The 18,973-nt window shown below is 46.1% G+C and overlaps 1 protein-coding gene across 6 annotated transcripts in view; it reads left to right on the top strand.

Moving 5' to 3' along the window:
* Positions 1-8,147: 8,147 nt before the first annotated feature.
* The window catches only part of ERI3 (ERI1 exoribonuclease family member 3), a 126,355-nt gene continuing 115,529 nt past the window's right edge, over positions 8,148-18,973 (top strand). Inside the window, exons 1-2 of one of the 6 annotated variants that reach the window (XM_044914006.1) lie at positions 8,148-8,160; positions 10,545-10,620. Coding sequence is in view for 4 of the 6 variants with exons in the window: in XM_021683829.1 (XP_021539504.1) it covers positions 8,394-8,528; positions 10,545-10,620 (211 nt within the window). In the remaining 2 variants the exon portion in view is untranslated. Of the gene's footprint in view, positions 8,161-8,393; positions 8,529-9,176; positions 9,266-10,394; positions 10,621-18,973 lie in introns of those variants that run through there. The other 5 variants (XM_021683829.1, XM_044914007.1, XM_021683828.1 and 2 more) reach the window with 5 other exon arrangements.

Raw genomic sequence — 18,973 nt, 5'->3', positions numbered from 1 at the left:
TTACTTTAAGACTAGGCATGATCTAACTCTTGCCTACTTCAGACTCCTCTTTCACCACTGTCTCTGTCACACCTTCTGCTCCAATAGCACTGAGTTTCTTCCCATCCACATGGGAGCCATTTCTTTGCCTCATGGCTTTGCTCATGTTATTCCTTTTGCCTGGAATGCCCTCTCCTCTTCACTATTCCCACCCCCCACCCCCGGGCCTGGGAAATTCCTACTCAAAAAAGACTTGACTTCAATGCTAATCTTTCCAGCTGTGATCGGTGCCTCCTCTTCAAACTTTCACTGCAATTGGTCTCTCTCTCTTTTTTTTTTAAAGATTTCATTTATTAGAGAGAATGAGAGAGAGAGAGCACATGAGAGGGGGGAGGGTCAGAGGGAGAAGCAGACTCCCTGCTGAGCAGGGAGCCCAATGTGGGACTCGATCCTGGGACTCCAGGATCATGACCTGAGCCAAGGCAGTCGCTTAACCAACTGAGCCACCCAGGTGCCCTGGTCTGTTTCTTTGATCACAGTTATGACTCTGAGTGACACATTTCTTTACCAGTGTCTCCCTCATTTCTGTAAGCTCTATGAGGGCAGAAATGTGTCCATTGTTCATGATCTTGTCCTGTGCTTTCAAGGAGCCTAGCGCAAAGCAGGTATTCAAAGAATGTTGTTGAAAAAAAAAAAAAGAATGTTGTTGAATCTTGAAAAAGTATACACTTTGAGAAGGATGGGCTCAAGCTCTTAGTTCAGCTGGGGTTGCTGGAGGAGATGCCCTGAAGGCTTGGGATGCCTCCTAAAAGCCCTATAGCATTCTCAGGTCCTGGGGGATGTGGTCAGGCAGTGCCTACAGATTAAGAATGCTGAGGTGTGCCTGGCTGGCTCAGTCGGTAAAGCATGTGACTGTCCATCTCAGGGTTGTGAGTTCAAGCCCCACATTGGATTTTACTTAAAAAAAAGAAGAAGAAGAATGCTGAGCAAGCCCCCGCCCTGTGGATTAGTGAGTGCCACACTGGGCAGGACACATAGATGGAGCTTGGGGGCTGAGAGGAGGGAAAGGAACAATCACTCAGGAATCAGAAAATGCTTCCTGGGGCAGGGCACATTTCTCAGGGGGTTCAATGGTAGAGATGGAATGCGGAAGGTACTCCTAGTTGAGAGAACACCACCAGCAAAGAAAGTCTTGGAGGCAGAGAAGTGCAAAGCATCTTGATGAGTAATAATTAGTCCTTTTGGCCTGGAAGAGAAGGGGAGGTAAAGAACTACTAGGAAATAAGGCTGGAAGTGTAGGTTGAAGCCTGAGTGTAAAGCACCTGAAGGCCAAGTCAAGATCAGGAAGGAAGAACTATGAAATCACAAGGGGTCCAGTAGAAGGATGAGGCTGTATTTGTCTGGGAAGGCCAAGGAAAGTGGCAGGCAGTACAAGTTTATTCACTGAATCCTGGGGGGAATATGCAGTGTAACGGGGTCCTAGTGGGTTGGGGCTGATACTGGGCTACTTCCACTATGGGGAATTAAGCAACATCCTCTGACCCAAACATCTAGTTGAATCTACTGTTTTACATGGAGCTACAAAGCCAAACAAATACATTTGAACCAAGCCTGACATTTACATTTCAACCAACCATAACTGGATCAGGTATACACCAGCATGGTTACAGTGGTGGTGTGTGGACAACCCAATGGATCCCAGATTGCTGGAAGGGCTAGCAGAGCTTGAGAGAGAGAGGCCTAATGATAGAGGAGGGAGGAGGCTGGCAGATGAGCCAGTTTACACAGTAAGACTAATGGTTGAAGAGGACCACGGCTCTGGTTCAGTATGATGGTTCTTACATAAACTCACCCAATCCTGGTTACTCTCACAGTAGTAGGTTTGCAGAATGAGACGAAAAAGGAATAGTTGAATAAGTGGAAAGAGCTGTTTCTGAAACACTTTAGAGCTCAAACACCCTGAGCAGGGCTTCACATCCTCCTAGCGGAGTGTAATACGGAGGGATTCTTCTTACTTTGTGAAAGACTGCTGTGCTCTCACACTGTCATGGTATCATGAGAATTGAGCACATCAGGCAGAGGCATTCAAGGCCAGCATCTATGGTGAACTTAGCGACAGAAGCCGGGGAGCACACAGTAGCTTAGATGGATCCATGGGCACAACTGAGACTTTTTATTTTTTTATTTTTATTTTTATTTTTTTAAGAGTTTTATTTATTTATTTGAGAGAGTGAGAATGAGAGAGAGAGAGAGAGAGAGAGAGCACATGAGAGGGGGGAGGGTCAGAGGGAGAAGCAGACTCCCTGCTGAGCAGGGAGCCCGATGTGGGACTTGATCCCAGGACTCCAGGATCATGACCTGAGCCGAAGGCAGTCGCTTAACCAACTGAGCCATCCAGGCGCCCACAACTGAGGCTTTTTAAAGAAACATTGCCGGGGACTGGTATTTCCACAGGAGCAGGTGGGGGCCTAGCATTAGCAAGCCTGGTGTATGAATGTTAACATAAACTCATTGGTACCGCCAGCTGGAATAGCCTTGCAACAGACAAACTACAAGGCAGTCTAGGGAATAGAAACAGAGCCACCAGGAGGCAGCAGTTTGTGAGTGGGTTTGGAAAAACTGAGGGAGCATGGCCCGGAGGAGCGGAGACATCAGCACCACTCCAAAGGGTCCAGGGCGAATACTGGCATCTGACCAGTGATGGGAAGCTCTAACAGGTAACAGGAGAGAGCTGAACTTGAAGCTGAGATGGGAACAGGCAAAAGGTGGAAGTACTGGTGGCTGATGACCAACCTCAAGAAAAACCTGCTGAGGGCGCCTGGGTGGCTCAGTTGGTTAAGCGACTGCCTTCGGCTCAGGTCATGATCCTGGAGTCCCAGGATCGAGTCCCGCATCGGGCTCCCTGCTCAGCGGGGAGTCTGCTTCTCCCTCTGCCCATCCCCCTCTCATGCTCTCTCTATCTCATTCTCTCAAATAAATAAATAAAATCTTAAAAAAAAAAAAAAGAAAAACCTGCTGAAGGAAACTGGACTCACTGAGCACCTACCTTACGTTGGGTGGGTACTGTGGTAGGTGCTTTCTTTGCTTTATTGGTTATGCAGGTATTATCTCCCTTTCATAGTGGAGGAAACAGGCCAAGATAAGGTGACTTTGCTTATTCATCAAATATACACACTTGGAATATAAAGACGATTAAAACACAGTCCTCTTCTTTGAGGACCACAGAATATTGTGGGTGAGAGATACAGAGGCAGACAAGGGCAGACATAAGCACGAGGTACAGTGACACTACAAAGAGGTTCTCCAAGTCACAGAGTCAGTAAGTATCAGCGCCAGGATTCAATTCCTTGATTGTCTGGATCCAAACCTTAGCACCTGCCACTGCTCTAGCCACTCGGCAACAGTTGTTGACTTAGTTAGAGTCCAAGTTCTGAGGAAGGGCGGTAGGCCATGCTGCTGGCAGGGAATTTGTAAGAACAAGAGGAGGACATTGGGAATTGGGATGGGACATGTTCAGGTGACCCAGCAGCAGCTCAGGTCCAGAAGAAGAGGTGACGGTGGCCTCAGGGTTACCAGGTCATGGAGGCCCTCCAAGGGCAGGACTGATTCCAGCACCTAGAAGTGGCAGTGTGCGGTTCTAGGTATGGGAGCCACTGGAGGCAAGAAACCAGGCTGGTTCTTAGAGAGGCCGACTGGGACCAGAGAAGCAGGGGGGGGGGGGTGCGATCTCAAAAATCAAGTTGGGATTGAGAGGAGAGGCCATATTGGGAGTGGCCATGGGGAAATGGGAAAGAAATCAGACAATTTGGGGGCTGGAAGGGAAACTTGACCAGTTTCCTTTTTGCTTCTGTTGAGTTCAATAGATCCTGACAGGATTGTCTGTCTTTTTGAAAACAACTGTTTTACTTTAAAAACTTGTCTTTTCCCTCCCCTCTGAGCACCAGATCCAGAAGAGGCCTGAGGCCCCAGTCTTTTCTAGGGATGCTTTACCTCTGACTAGAGCGGCTGGAGAGCCCAAGCCAAGCTTCCATAGTTGGGGTGGGTGGGGCTGTGAGCCACACCTCTGGGCCATGTGAATCCCCACGCTCTCTGGACAGTGAGCAAGGCAGGGATAAGTCTGAGGACAAATGAAGGGAGGCTAGGACAGAAAAGGCAGAGTGGAACAGCTTGGGGAAGAGAGCCTCCCTGGGCAGGTGGCTCCATTTGATTTCCGATTTAAAGGGGAGGCTTAGATGGCCAAGAAGAAAAAGGCTAATAAGAAAAATATTAAACTGCAGTGTGTGTGTCCCCAGGGACTTCCTGTTGCCATGACTGACCTCCCGGAGAGCGCCATTCGTTCCCGAGCATGGCAGCTTTATAGGCACTTGTAGGCCTGCAAAGAACACCAATTTGCTGCTGCAGTTTGTTTTGATAACTGAAACTTTCAATAAATCTATATTAAAATCAAAGGGAAAATTAACTAGGCCCCAGTGAGGGGCACGGAGATAAGGGAGCACATTACCACCCTGGCCTCAGCCACCCCACATCCATCTCTTAGTTCAGATTCAGGTCACCAGAGAGATGAATGGCTCAGGCTCTTGGGGAACAGCCCTGGGGAAAGCAGGGCAGAGAAGGCATGGCCAGGTCTGGCTCCCACTGCTCCTGCAGCGGAGACCGTGGGGGGCAGGGTGTGGGGGGTGACAAGGGGGGGTGGTGGTGGTCATGGTGGGAAGAGGAGTTGGACAGAGGCATGGGGGAGGGGTGAGAATAATAGTAATAACAGCCAATATTTACTGAACTCTTTATGCTGGATGCTATGCTAAGCATGTTTGTATTTAATTCTAATAAGTAGATACTAGTATTATCTCCACTCCAGAGAGGAAGAAACAGAGCCTCAGAAAGGTATGTGGCTTGCCTAAGGTCACAGATGGAGTCAGGACCCCAATCTGAACAGGGTGTCTCTGAGCTCACACTCCTCTTAAGTGCACGATGCTGTCTTACGTAGCTTACAGGGACTGTGAACGGCAGAAGCAATTTTCCCAGTTCTTAGATAAAATGGTTTTAGACCCAGTCTGGGTTCTCTCAGCTGTGCCAAGTTTGGCGGCTGTCATGCCTGCACTGTCCTTGGGTCCTGGATTCTTTGCCCTTCCACTGCTGGTTAAGGTCCCAGCTTTGCTGGCCATCTTGCTGTTTTCCCTTGTGGTTTCAGAGGGCAGCAGAACCAACTTGGCCCTCTCTTTAATTCCTGCTGTGTTCACTTTAGCTCAGTCACTTAATCCATCAGCCAGGAAGCTGCCCGAGGTTTATCTGTGTCTGTGTACTGGATTCAGTTCATCTGCCTCCAAAGATTCACTTGCCCCAACTGTACCCTCACCCCGGGCCTTGGCCACTTGTTTTTTGGACAGCCCAGCTGCCATTACTGTCATTTCATTTACTAACACATCTGGTTGTTTTAGCCTCCTTAGGAGAGTTTTGACAGAGCCTCCAATGTGCCCACTGTGGTGGGATTGCAATGGGCCTAATTTGACCAAACCAGGGGCTATGACTCCTCTCATCATTTCTAGTCTCAGATGAACCACTGTGCTTTAGGGTGTGGGATCTGGCACCCCCTGTGGCTACCGGAGTGGTGGGGTAATACAACCTCCCTTTCCCCTTACAAAGTGATGGTTCTACATGGCTTCAATGACTAGTTGTGTTTGAAGCTCCAGGCAACTTTATAATACACAACCTTATATTTTCTTCCTTTTCTTCTTTGCCTCACTTCTCTTTGCCTCCTCAACTCTTGCCGCCCTGGGATTATATTTCCCAATGAAATTTTACCACATAAGCTTTACCTCAGGCTCTGTTTTCTGGGAAATAAGGAAACAGGGAATCACCACAGAGCCAAAGGCTTGAGGGAGCCAAATGTTGGGTTAGGCAGCAGTGTAAGGCACCGAGAATATACTGATCTCTTAAACTGTTCTATTATTTGAATATATTTGGCCTGGTCTTTGTCCAAAAAGAGCTTATATATAATACAGTCCGGTGAGGTCCTGGAAGCTATAGGGGTGAGCTCTAGAGCACGAAGGAGGAAAGAGCACATTCTGGGGAAGTTAAGGGCTCTGTGGAAGGCTCCATGGAGGATATTGGTGCTAGGCCTTAAAGGAAGCGTCCAATCCAGACAGTGTAGGTTGACTTCATTCTTACAGCCAAGAAGGTTGGTTGTACCCTATTCTTACACCAGACTCAGGACATATGAAAGCCAGGGACAGGAGAGACCATCTCAGAGCCTCTCATTTGTCTAATTTTTTTTTTTTTAAGATTTTATTTATTTATTTTACAGAGAGAGACACAGCGAGAGAGGGAACACAAGCAGGGGGAGTGGGAGAGGGAGAAGCAGGCTTCCTGCAGAGCAGGGAGCCTGATGCGGGGCTCAGTCTCAGGACCCGGGGATCATGACCTGAGTCGAAGGCAGACACTTAACGACTGAGAGACCCAGGTGCCCCTCATTTGTCTAACTTAATTTATCTATTTACTTGTTTGTTTATTGTCTGTTCTGCATCTACCTTCCCCTCCCCAATATAAAGTCTTCTCAAGGATACAGGTTTTGTGTGCCTTATTCACCAATGAATCTTAGCATCAAAAACAGTTGCCGACACCTAGCAGAGGCACTATAAATGTATGTTGACTGACTAATCAACTGGGATTAATGTCTAGATGACATTAACGGGAGGAGGAAGACCCAATTCCAGCCCCAAGAATCAGATAGGAAGATGTGCCTCCACTTTACTGACTTAGGGTTAAGTGACATCTGTCCCTGCTGATGTTTATCTCCTCATTTGTCCACAAACATTTACCAGTTTCCTGCTTTATTTGTGGAACTGTGCTGGGTATTACTGATATACCATGAACAATACAGAAATAATGCTTACCTTAAATGAATTTACAGCCCTGGGGGAGAGACAACAAGGAAATAGACAATTATAAAACAATGCAATAAATTCTGTAGGTGCAGAGTAGAATCACCTAGTCCATTATGCGGGATTAAGGAAGACATTCCCTAATATGGGTATTACCAGGCATTCCCAGCTCAGGCAGGAACCAGTATGTTAAGGTCAGATCTCACAGAAATGGCGGGCCCAGAAGTGACATCATTTTCTTATGTGAAAATATGCAAACGGCAGACAGAGGCTTGGTGACCAAAGCTGGGCCCAGAAGATGGTTCCTGGCTCACTGGGAAGCTGTCAAAGCCATCACTGATTTGGCCAAGGCCAGGGTTTCCCACCTCAGAACGTGTTACCCATGACTTCCCAAAGAGCCACAAACCAGATGAAGAAACACATCTCTGGCTTTAGCCAGACTTCTCTCCAGACGACAGAATAGACTGCGGTAGCTCCCTATAGTTGAGGCCAGAATCCTTTCAACTCTGACGTTCCCTCTGGAGCCAACCCAAACAAGTCAGTTCCCTCTTCTGTAGGAATGCCCTTCAGAAATCTAAGAATTTTCTTCTTAGCCTAAAATCTGCCTCCTTTCAGCTCTCCCCAGGCCCACCTCCGAGAGTGGATGATAATAATGACTTGTTGAAGAAACAAATCATGAGGAGAAGTTATCTAAATATAACACATCATGTTTTTTTTTTTTTTTTTTTTTTTTTAAAGATTTTTTTTATTTATTTGACAGAGAGAGACACAGCGAGAGAGGGAACACAAGCAGGGGGAGGGGGAGAGGCAGAAGCAGGCTTCCCGCCGAGCAGGGAGCCCGATGCGGGGCTCGATCCCAGGACCCTGGGATCATGACCTGAGCCGAAGGCAGACGCTTAACGACTGAGCCACCCAGGCGCCCCATAACACATCATGTTATGAGCCTATACTCACCTCATGAGTATATTGGGAGGTGGGAAAACGGAAGTGGGGGACCTGAGTCGCTCTAGGCCTTAAAAAGTTTTCGTTATTTAAAATATTCCTTTCCCAGGTCGGAAGGGAGCTCCCCCTTCACTTTCTTCTGAGTACGTGCCACCTCAAAACTACAAGTCCCATAAGGCCAGCCGAGGGGAGTCACCATCTTGACACACCTTAGCGCGCATGTCGGCGGGAGAGCGAGCATTTGGGGAGAAGAAGCCCCGCCCCCCTGCAGCCCATTGGGCGGAGAAGCAAGCGGCGGGCTCAGCGGTTGGCCACCGAGCCCGCCCGTCAGTCGCGTCGGCCGGGGTCAGAGTGCGCGGAGGTGAGTCGGTGTGTTGTGGACTCGTGGTGCTGGCTGCCGCTGTTGAGGCGGCCGGGAACGGGCGGTGGGGAGCGGGCGGAGCTGGCCTTGCCTCTGCTTGGCCGGCGCCGCAGTCGGCGCGGGCCGCGCCCGCCGCCGTAAACTGCCCTGAGCGCCTGCTGAGGCCGAGGGAGACGTCGGGGCCTGCACCTGGAGGGAGCCTGCCGCGCTGGCCCCGAGGAGGGGGCGTTGCCATGGCGACAGCCTCTCCCGCCGCTGACGGGGGGCGGGGGCGGCCCTGGGAAGGAGGGCTGGTCTCCTGGCCCCCTGCCCCTCCCCTTACTCTCCCCTGGACTTGGATGGGCCCGAGTTGGGGGCAACACCCTGGGGTGGGTGATGCGGAGAGGCCCCCAGATTGGGCCCTGGTTAATGCATGCGGGGTGAGGGTCGCGGCGCGCAGTTTGTGCAGTCTGGGGTGCTAGCCCATGTGCTCACCCTGGATGCATGATCTACTGAGTAACGTTCTGGCAAAGAGGGAGCGGGCAGGGCTTTGCCAGACGGACTGGGTGGGGTGATTAAGGGTGCTGACTTTTTACTTGGGATTATACTAGGTAAGAGGAAGAGAGGTTTGAGCACAGTGGATAGAAACTCAGCAAAGAGGTAGTAGATAGAATAACCCCATTCTTCCCTCTCCAGCACACACACGAGGTTAGCACTTTAACTCTTTGTAAATCTGTAGCAGTGGTAGTAGTGATGGTGGAAGGAGTGAATAACGGGCCTAACCTAGCTAGCTTTCTGTTTGCTTTTCCTGCAAATGTTCCAGCAACAGGTGTTCTCTTAAAACAAAAAAGCATGAACTTGGATTGAGGTGTGACTGCGAGTTCTTGCATAATGTAACTTCTCCTGGTTGACTTGGAATATGCTGCATGTGGCTCCTTCCTGGGGGTTTGAATTCTGCCCTTAGGGTTGGATTTTGCAAACTGATAATGCCCATCGTTGTCTTTGCTATAGGTCTCTAGCCACCTCTATGGGATTAGCTCTTACCAGACATTTTATCATACTCCGAGCTGAAGGGCAAAAAACCACGAATCCCATTGGCTGAAGAGTGTACACTATTTGAACTATAGTAGGTTGTGATTGGCTGAATGATTTTTGATTGTAGAGTTTCTACCAGAAATTGGCTTCATCAAATTCTGCTTTATTCTGACTTTATCATACATGGCATGCCTTGTTTTAGTGGGTTCGTTCCTGGAGCTTAAGTATATTATACCTGAATCCCCCACCATTTAAAAGCCAATTTATAAACAGGGACTTGGAGTGTGACTCCACTAATGTGTGTGTCTGTGATCTTGGTTAGAAACCCACTTGGCTGCCTTTCGTCAGAGAGGTAGGGTGTGGGGGAAGGGAGCTGCCGGGAAGTGATTGATAAGGTTTCCTTTATGGATTCTGTGGTGCTTCACTGGAGCTCAGAGCACTTTGGCAACTTAAGCACTCCAAATTAAAAGCTCATTAACAATTCCTGCCCAAAGATCCTGTAAATAATCAGCTAGCTAGGTCCTAGAGCTTGGCTGAGAGCTCTCCTTCCAACTTGAAATTTCCAAATAAAAGTGCCTTTATTCCCTTTCATTTTGAAAAGTGTTTTCTTGGTGGTGGGGTAAGTCTGTGAGTGGTCTTTCCCAGGGGATCTGAGTAGCATAAAGTCTTAAATGTGTAGAGTGGTAGACAGGAATAGATTGGTTCCAAACCTAAGTGTTTCTCTGTGCAAAGGGCATTGCTACCTTACAAGAGCACCTCTGCAACTTCTAGTCTTCTGGAAAATCTGAATTAGGTGATAAATATGATAGGTGTCCATTAATGATTTGGCTTAGGGTTTGGTTACACTTTGACTTTCTTAGGACTTGAGATAGACCTGGAAGTATACTGCAAGTGTTTAAAGGTCTATTTGGCCATTTGTAGTATGGCCTGTGGGTTTGTGGCAACGAGCCCCTCCCCCAATCCTGGTCTTAGTTCCTGAGTTCTGAATATTGTCAACCTTACCAGTGTCTCCTCCTTGACTAAACTAGGATTCTAGTGTTATCCCGAGAGACACCATTTCATGACCATCTTTCTTAGTCCAAGCTCAGATATTATAAATGTTTAGTGTTTCTAGGAGATAACCTCCTTAGGAAGAAAAGTATCCTACTAGAGAACATGAAATCCATCATTCCAAAAATATATAGTACTAGTAGCTTCTGGAAGCTCTGTTCAGGCATTGTTCTTCCACATAGATAACTTATCCCAAAGTAGTTTGAGTTTAGGAGTTTGAGGTTTGGTGTGGTCCTTAAATTGTTTCAAATAGCAGCAGTCCGGGATTTGATCCTTTATACTGAAATAGACTTGTTGCAGAGATGTGTATTTATCCACAGCATTGGGGCTTTCCAGCTCTCACAGAACCTTCAGCATCCCCAGCTGGCAGTCTTGGCATCTTCGAAGTAAGGAGAGGTGAGAATCTTGTTGCATGGTCAAGTTTGGCTCGACTTCTTTCTTATGAATATTTGGGTTTGGAGGGTGAGGGGGTGGTGGTTGGTGCAGATTGTATATTTCTGTAGCTTTTTCTGATTAGACACCATGTGCTCAAAGACTACTGAATGGGGAGAATTAGAGGTGGGGTATCTATACTCTCAAGTTCTGTTGTGATTTCTCTGTGGGCATTGCATGAGCACCTACTTTAGGTGCAGGAAGGTTGAATAGAGCTGGAGTAGTCCTTCATCCTGAGAAATACACAGCTTAAGATAATAGGAAGGAACACATTGGTTTGGCTTTTGATAATGCATTTGACCAAGACCTTTGGGATCTTGGTTTGATTTGGGTTGGGAATCACTGTTGGGTGGATGGTGAATCCCAGCCTGTCTCCATTTTACAAGGATCAGGGCTGCCTGAAAAGGCAGACTCTGATGATTAATATCTAGGATCTCAGAGGCTGTTTAGTAACAAAGGGCCAGATACTTTGCTAGGACTGGAATTGCAGTGGTGAACAAGGCAGGTGTTGTCTCTGATGCCACAGGGCTTACAAATTCAGGGGAGAGAGAGGTAGTAAAGAAGCAGTTCTGATACACTCTGGGAGTGCTAGAAGGTAAGTTTAGGTGTTTTGGGAGTACTCAGAAGGGTCCGCAACCCAGACTTGTAGGCTCCTCATCTAGAATTAAATGAAGACATGAGGGACCAGGTGTGAAGGTCAGAGTTTTGTTGAGTTTGAGAAACTGAAGTTCAGTGTGTTAAAACATAGTGTACTCAGTGGGCAGGGGATTGGAGAATATAGTGAGAAGCGAAGCAGGAAAAGTAAGCAGAGGCCAAGGCCTTATAAGCTCTTAGGATTAGGTTAGACTAGGTCTTTTTTCTGTAAAGGATCAGATAGTAACTATTTAGGCTTTGTGGGTCTCTGTCACAGCTGTTCAACTCCATTCAACTCTGCTGTTACAGCATGAAGGCAGCCATAGTATGAAAATGAATGAGCATGGCTATGTTTGAGTAAAACTTTATAAAAACCAGTGGCAGCTGGATTTGGCCTGTGGAACATAGTTGCCAACACCTGGACCAGACTATCATAAGAGCAGTAAGAAGCCATTAAATGGTTTTAAGCTGTGGACTGATAATTAGATTTGTGTTTTAGAACATTTGTTTTGATTTCAGTGTTAAGAAGGGACTGAAGGGGACAATACTGGAGGCAGAGACCAGTTAAGGAGCCTGTGACATTTGCATGGGTAGCATTTTATATTTAACCCTTTGAGGCAGTATTTTGACCCTTAAAAATTGAGCATAACTGAATTTTTGCATAATGTATATACTGGTTATGTTTATTAATTTCCTGGCCATCGACTAGAGCTTAAAGCATGTCTACCAAAGAATTTGTTGGTAATACCAGCTCCTATTTTACACACTAGAAAAGATGTAGGAAGGGAAAGTAGGTGTAGAATGAATGAAAAGGTTTGGGGAACTCTTCTAATCAAAGAAGTAGAGAATAAATGGAGCCCTGGTAGGGATGTTGGCCTTAGGGCTCATAGCTTAATGTCAATTACTTTAAACTTTTTGAACTATACAAACAAAGAAGGACCCATTTTCCTAAGTTTTCCAGGGAATTGTCCTCATTCTGTTACGAGTCCTACTCAGTCAAACTTTCCTTGCTTGTGGCAACCTGATGACCTTTTTTCTGGCTTGGGGACTGTCTCCTGGTTCAGGTATGATGGTATATGCCAGGCACAGGAGCCAAAGTGTTGAGTGTCCAATAAATTGTCTTCCTCCTCCTGCAAGCCTACTTGCATTGCTGGAGGGAAGCCTGTAGGTTTCTGATAACTTACATTATGGTGTTTATGTAACCTCAGGCGAGTGACTTAGCTCTCTGAGCTTTACTTTCCCATCTGTAAAATGCAGATAATGGGACTTAAAGATAAGGGTTGATTAATGGATTTAATGAGATAATGTATGTAAAGCTCTTAGCGCAGGGGTTTAATAACTTGTTTACTAATAGTATTTTACACAGTTAATAATTTTTTTAAAAAGCAGCCCACAATTGGGTGAGTTGGCCTTTGGCTTAGTATGTTTTGGGTCCTCACAGTTGTCATTATGGCCATATGATAGGAACATAACCACTGGTGGTGAGAGCCAGTAGACAGAAGGAAGTTATAATTAACGGAAGGGGCCACTCTTCATAATGGAAAATTTTCAGACATCAGGAGTCCAGAAAATCAGAACTTTCTTCAGGGTAGACCTTAGCCCCAATACCATCAGTGAAGTGAATTGAGTGAGCAGCTACCCGAAAGAAATTCACCAAAGTGTGACCAGTCATTTCTCCCAGTTGGTCAGGGTCATTTATTGTGTTGCCACCCTTGTGGCCCTACATCTTCGTAAAGTCCTCTTGAATGTTTTTTTATTACTTTTTACCACCACTCTGGGAATGAGAGGTGGTCAGTATTACTGTCCCTGCTTACCCCTGTGAGGAAACTGAGGCCCACGAAGGTTAAGTGTGTTGCCTGAGGTCATGCTGTGAGGTACTGTCAGAGCTAGTGCAGATTTGCCTCCAGATGAAATTGTGTTAGTTTATTGCTGTGATTTCTCTTCCTTCGAGTGAGAGATGTGTAGTCATTGCAGAACTGCAGACTGATGCATGCTTTGTCCAAATGTGCTAGGAGTGATTTGGGTCCCACTTTATCCACTTGGTCCTGTTGGGTTTTAATTGATGACTGCTTGGACCAGGGAAGCAGATTCCCTTTGGGTCATTGTTTTTAGCCCCTCCTCCTTTGGGGATGTTCTTGGGGGAGCCTTGGGTTACAAGAGATTGCTTTGATATGTTCAAAATTGTGCCTTGTGCCCCACAGCTACAGGTAAAATCAAAAGGCAGATAATTTATGGGAGTGTCAGAGCTGGCCGCTGGCACCTCAGGAGGCCATTAGTATGCCTGTTCAGACCCTCTGTGTCCTTGCAATTGATTCCTCTTTGCATGAGCTTGATTTGGGAAGCTGTAGATCTGTGGGTAGTGATTGGATGTGACAGTCCAAACACCGGTCCCTAAATTAATCCTTTTAATAGTATTCCAGCACCAAGGCAATGTGGTGTCTCTCTCTGTCTTTAACTGGGGAGGACAGAATGGGGTGGGCTAGGAAGGAGAGAGGAAAAAAAAGCAGCTTTGCTTGGTGCTTAGGGTCTGTTCTGTCCTAACATGTTCTGATTCCAGAGCAGTTGACATCAGGACTTCGGGCATATTCATTCAGCAAACAGTGATTCACACTAACTTTGTACCTGGCCCTGTGCTGGGTGCTAGAAATACAGAAATGAATAAAATGTGGTCCTTGCCCTTAAGGATCTGTGTGAACCTCAGTGTTTCTCAGAGTTTTTAAACTCATGCGCTATTTAGGTGAAAAAATTAAACTGATGCTTTTCTTTAGTGCTACTTGAAATTTTAAAATGCATTAAAGGGTCTGACAAAAAACAAGTCAAAGAAATTATGCCTTTTTTACACGCACACGCACACATACTTATACCTGCTATCTTACAGCCTTCTCACCTAAGGCTCTGAAAATTATAGTAGGAAAAATAGATTAAAATTTTACAATATAGTGAGACAAAAAGTTATGAAATAGGAATAGAGTGTGTTACTGGATCACACTTAAGCAATTAACTTTCTGATGGAGTATCAGAGAAAGCTACTAAAAGGTAATTTTGAGCTGCATTTTGAAGAAGGAGCTGGTGAAAATGGAAATAACATTCCAAAGCAGGGGGAGTAGCATTTGCCAAGGCACAGATTTGTAAAAGGAAACATCCCATTTGGGGACCTGAGCAAGAGCTAGTCGTCACCCTGCCTCCTGCCAGTTTCTCTGCTCCTGTGGAATTGTGTTTGAGAAGAGGCTTTGAGTTTCTTGTGCTGCAGTTGTTTTCGTCCAAGGCACCCCTTCCTTCTTCTGCTTTTTGGTACCCAGGACTGCAATTTGTTTTTCTTGTTAAAATGTGATAAATGTATTATGAGAACAAATTTGGATGATTTGGACAGACTTGATCATTGCTTATGGTTGAGTTACTTTCAGTAAAAGGCGAAAGATTTATGCGTTTTGAAGAGAAACCGGAATATGGTTGAGTTACTTTTAAAGTCACCACCTTACCTCAAAGGAAAAACTGAAGTTGATATGTATTTTTAGCCCTTTGGTGGATAGGGGACTCAATCAAGTGGGGAATGTGGGCCCTCAAACATGGGAGAGGAGAACAGGGCCCCGAAGAACTGAGGACATCTGAGGCTTAGTTTTCTCATGTGTAAAATGGGATTATTGTTCCCCATTTTGCTTGAGAGTTAGGAGGATAAAATATGTGGATCACTAATATAGTACCTGGCTTATAATTGTGTTTCCCTCTCCTCTTTCTCATGCATTAACAACAGTAGCTCCCTTCTATTGAGTGCTTAAACTGTACAAAGTGCTTTATATACATTGTGTGGTTGACCTGAACCCCAAAGATATAGGTATTATTATTATAGTTGTTATTATTGAGAAAATGTGGTGGAAGGGCTGGCTCGGTCGGTAGAGTATGCAACTCTTAATCTTGGGGTCATGAGTTCAAGCCCCATGTTGGGTGTGGAGCCTACTTAAAAAAAAAAAAGAATGTGTGGTAGAGTCAGGATTTGAACCTAGACTTGTCTGATTCTAGTGTTTAAACATCTGGGCTGTGTTTCTATACCAGTTCCATCTTGGAAGCAGGGGAATGGCAGGTTCTTGGTATCTCTCCTCTGGGGTCAGATGCTGTCTACAAGTGTGAGAGGTACTTAAAGGGATCAGAGTACCATACTCTGCCCCTCCTTCATTTCTATCCTATTTATGGTGTGTTAGAAACAAACTTTTGCCCCCTCTCACGTGCGATGGGTGTCACAACTGACTTCTAGGACTTTGCAAAGAGATGTCTCCCAGCTTTGGCCCCTCGAAGGAATTTGCCCAAACTACTGCATGTAGTGGTAAGTTAGCAAACAGCAGGCCAATCACAGTCACTTCTTTTTAGGTGCTGCCTTGAGCTGCTGAGACGGCTAATTGAAGAGGAGAGTAAACCTCCTGTGGCCTGTAATGTTGCCATCAGAATGTGGTGTTCCTGAAGGTCTTTAGTGACTATAGCTCTCCTGGTAATTTAGGGTTAGCAGCTGCTTGTGTTGCTGAGAATGCTATCCCTCGCCCCACCTTGGAGCAGAAGCAACTGTAGGTAGCTACAGGCCAAGGGAGTGACAGGTTGTAGAGAGGAGGAGAGTGTTTTGTTGAGGTGAGGACCCAGCTTTAGAGTTCCTGCTTCCATTCTACTTTGGGGCCATCAGGAAGTTGTGTAGAGGTTCCAGGGCATGTCAAGCTTTGTTCTGCCTCACCCTCTAGCTTTCAGCAGACTAGGCTGAACCCTCAGGCCCCCCTGCCTCCACTGTGAGACTACAGAGAAGCTTGGGAGGTGAGCGGTGAGGCTTGCTCCTTGTGTTGGGGCAGTGGTCTGAGACCCTGGTGTGGGAGTAAGGAACCCTGGGTTCTGTTGTTACTATGCTATGTGAGTCTTAGGCAGTCCTTTTCTCTCCCTGGGGCTCATTTTCCCTGGCAGGCTGTACTGTGTCTCCCCTTAGGTTTTCTTTCACCTTTGACAATCTGTGATTTTCACAGAAAGTACTCTGGCAGCAAGGTACATTCATTAGCTTGAAGATTATGACTTTTGAAGGCATGCAGTTTATTTAGATTTTTCCCAGGCTATTTTTAGCTGCCTAATACAGAGCCTATGACTGAGTGGTTCCAGACATGTATTACTGTGCTCTCTGTTGATGCCTCTGTGACTCAGGTACCTGAGCCCTTGTAATACTGTCAGTCAGATTGGGACAGGGACTTGCCCTGGGACTGGGACCTGGGGAAGCTGCAGCTCTCTCAGGTGCTTCTAGTTGGCTAGACTCAGAGCCTGCCTCTGGTGCCTTACAGTTTCTCTGGAATGTGCTCCTGCCTCCCAATCTGGTTTTTAATGGAATGGATAGAATCCAGGGATGGTACCAGCCTAAACCCTCCCCAGGGATTCCAAGTACAGTTGACCCTTGAGCAATACGGGTTTGAACTGCATAGATCGACTGACTTGTCGATTTTTTTCAATAAATACAGTACAGTACAATAAATACTTTCTTTCTTTTTTTTTTTTTTAAAGATTTTATTTATTTATTTGAGACAGAGAGAATGAGCGACAGAGAGCATGAGAGGGAGGAGGGTCAGAGGGAGAAGCAGACTCTCTGCTGAGCAGGGAGCCCGATGCGGGACTCGATCCCGGGACTCCAGGATCATGACCTGAGCCGAAGGCAGTCGCTCAACCAACTGAGCCACCCAGGCGCCCCAATAAATACTTTTTTATGATTTTCTTGATGTTTTCTTTTCTCTACCTTTATTGTAGGAATACAGTATACAATACATATATAAGATATGTATTAATTGACTATGTTATTGGTAAGGCTTCCAGTCAACAGTACTACTAGTAGTTGTTTTTGGAGAGTCAAAAGTTATAGGCGGATTTTCCACTTTGTTGCGGGGGGCAGTCAGTGCCCCTAAGCTCTGTGTTGTTCAAGGGTCAACTGTATTTGCAGCTGGGGAGATGGGGTGGGAGTAGACCCCATATTTCATGATGGCCCTCTCCTTTCCTATCCCCCACGTTCCTGTGGCCTGTGGATGTGGATGTTAAAGGATGGCCCCCTCCCTTTGCTCTCTCTTCCCCCCTCAGTAATGGAAGGCTATAAAATGTCTATTTACCCAAGACACCAGAATGACTCCTCTGTGGTTCCACTAATCTGGTGATTTGGTGCTTCTCTGGTCTCTCAGGTAAATACAGATTGAGGCTTTTTATAAAGGCATATTATTTCCCTCATTAAATGTGTGTTTTGGCACATGCGTTATTTACCTGACCGATGGTAATGGCTGCAGAGGACCGTTGGTGTCTGTTGTGTAAATACTCTGCACAGAGACCATCCTCCGGGGGCTGTGGCGCAGGCCTGTTTCTCCAAATGGGGCTGGCCCCATGACGGTCCCTATTTACCACTCCCCTGTCTCCACTGGGGGCTGGATCTTTCATTTTGAGGAGGGAATCATTTATTTTCCTCCTTGCCATAGGCTACTTACTACCTTTAATTGCCAGGAGAAGAAAAAGGGTGCCTGAGAATAAATGTGTATAAGTCTTGTCTCTGATGAAACACAGTATGCAGAAGTACATAGAATCATAAACTGTTCGTTTTGAGTTCTGCCCCTTGACTAGATACTCGAAGTCCCAATTGATGATACAAGTTATAGACTTAGATTCTACAAACTTGTGACTAAAGTATAAAGCAGCATTAAGAAAGGGGACTCCCCAAGAGGCCAGAGGGTGCAAGGCAAGTGGGATGCCTCTCCAGGGAGTGCAGGGCTCTTTCCTGAGAAGGCTCTAATGGTGGCAGGAGTGCTCCGTGAGCGTGAGCGGGCATTGAGTGGGGGCTCTTATCATGGAGACTTGATGCTTTAAGGGCTGGCTTTGCCTCTTAAGGTCTGCTGTAGGCTGTATGCACAGCCTACCTTCCGTGGGCGGTATGGAGAGATTGAGCCCTCACATACCATCTCTTCTTCTCTCTCTCTCTCCTTCCCTCCCCGCCTTTTTTAAACCACATTGCAGCATATAGATTAAAAAAATAATTTTTTAAAAAGATTTTATTTATTTATTTGACAGAGAGAGACAGTGAGAGAGGGAACACAAGCAGGGGGAGTGGGAGAGGGAGAAGCAGGCTCCCCGCTGAGCAGGGAGCCCAATGTGGGGCTCGATCCCAGGACCCCGGGATCATGACCCGAGCCAAAGGCAGACGCTTAACTGACTGAGCCACCCAGATGACCCTAAAAAAATAATTTTTAAAAAGTTTGGAATAGGCCAAATTTACATACAAGTTGGAATTAATAGTACAAAGAATTTTTTGTGGAACTATTTGAGAGCTAATGCTGACCTAATGTCCCATCACCCTGAATGCTTTGGGTATATTTCCTACATGCAAGGACATTTTCTTACCTAACCATAGTACAACCAGCAAAACCAGGAAATTAATATTGGTACCTTACCTCCTTCTAATTCTGAAACCCCATTCAGGTTTGCCTATTGTCCCAGTAATGTTTTTTTGTAGCAAAATGATCTAGTTCAGAATGTGCATTGCATTTAGTTATCAAGTCCCTTTGATCTCCTTTAGATTTTGCTCAGTAAAAGTTCCTTGACATTCATGACCTTGATACTTTTGAAGATTACAGGCTGGTTATTATATAGGCTCTCCCTCAGTTAGGGTTTGTTGGATATTTTCTCATGATTAGAGTTAGAT

This window comes from Neomonachus schauinslandi, chromosome 4 (genome assembly GCF_002201575.2).
Source record: "Neomonachus schauinslandi chromosome 4, ASM220157v2, whole genome shotgun sequence".
NCBI lineage: Eukaryota > Metazoa > Chordata > Mammalia > Carnivora > Phocidae > Neomonachus > Neomonachus schauinslandi.
The sequence above is the reverse complement of the archived record's forward strand: the minus strand, read 5'-3'. Positions and strand labels throughout refer to the sequence as shown.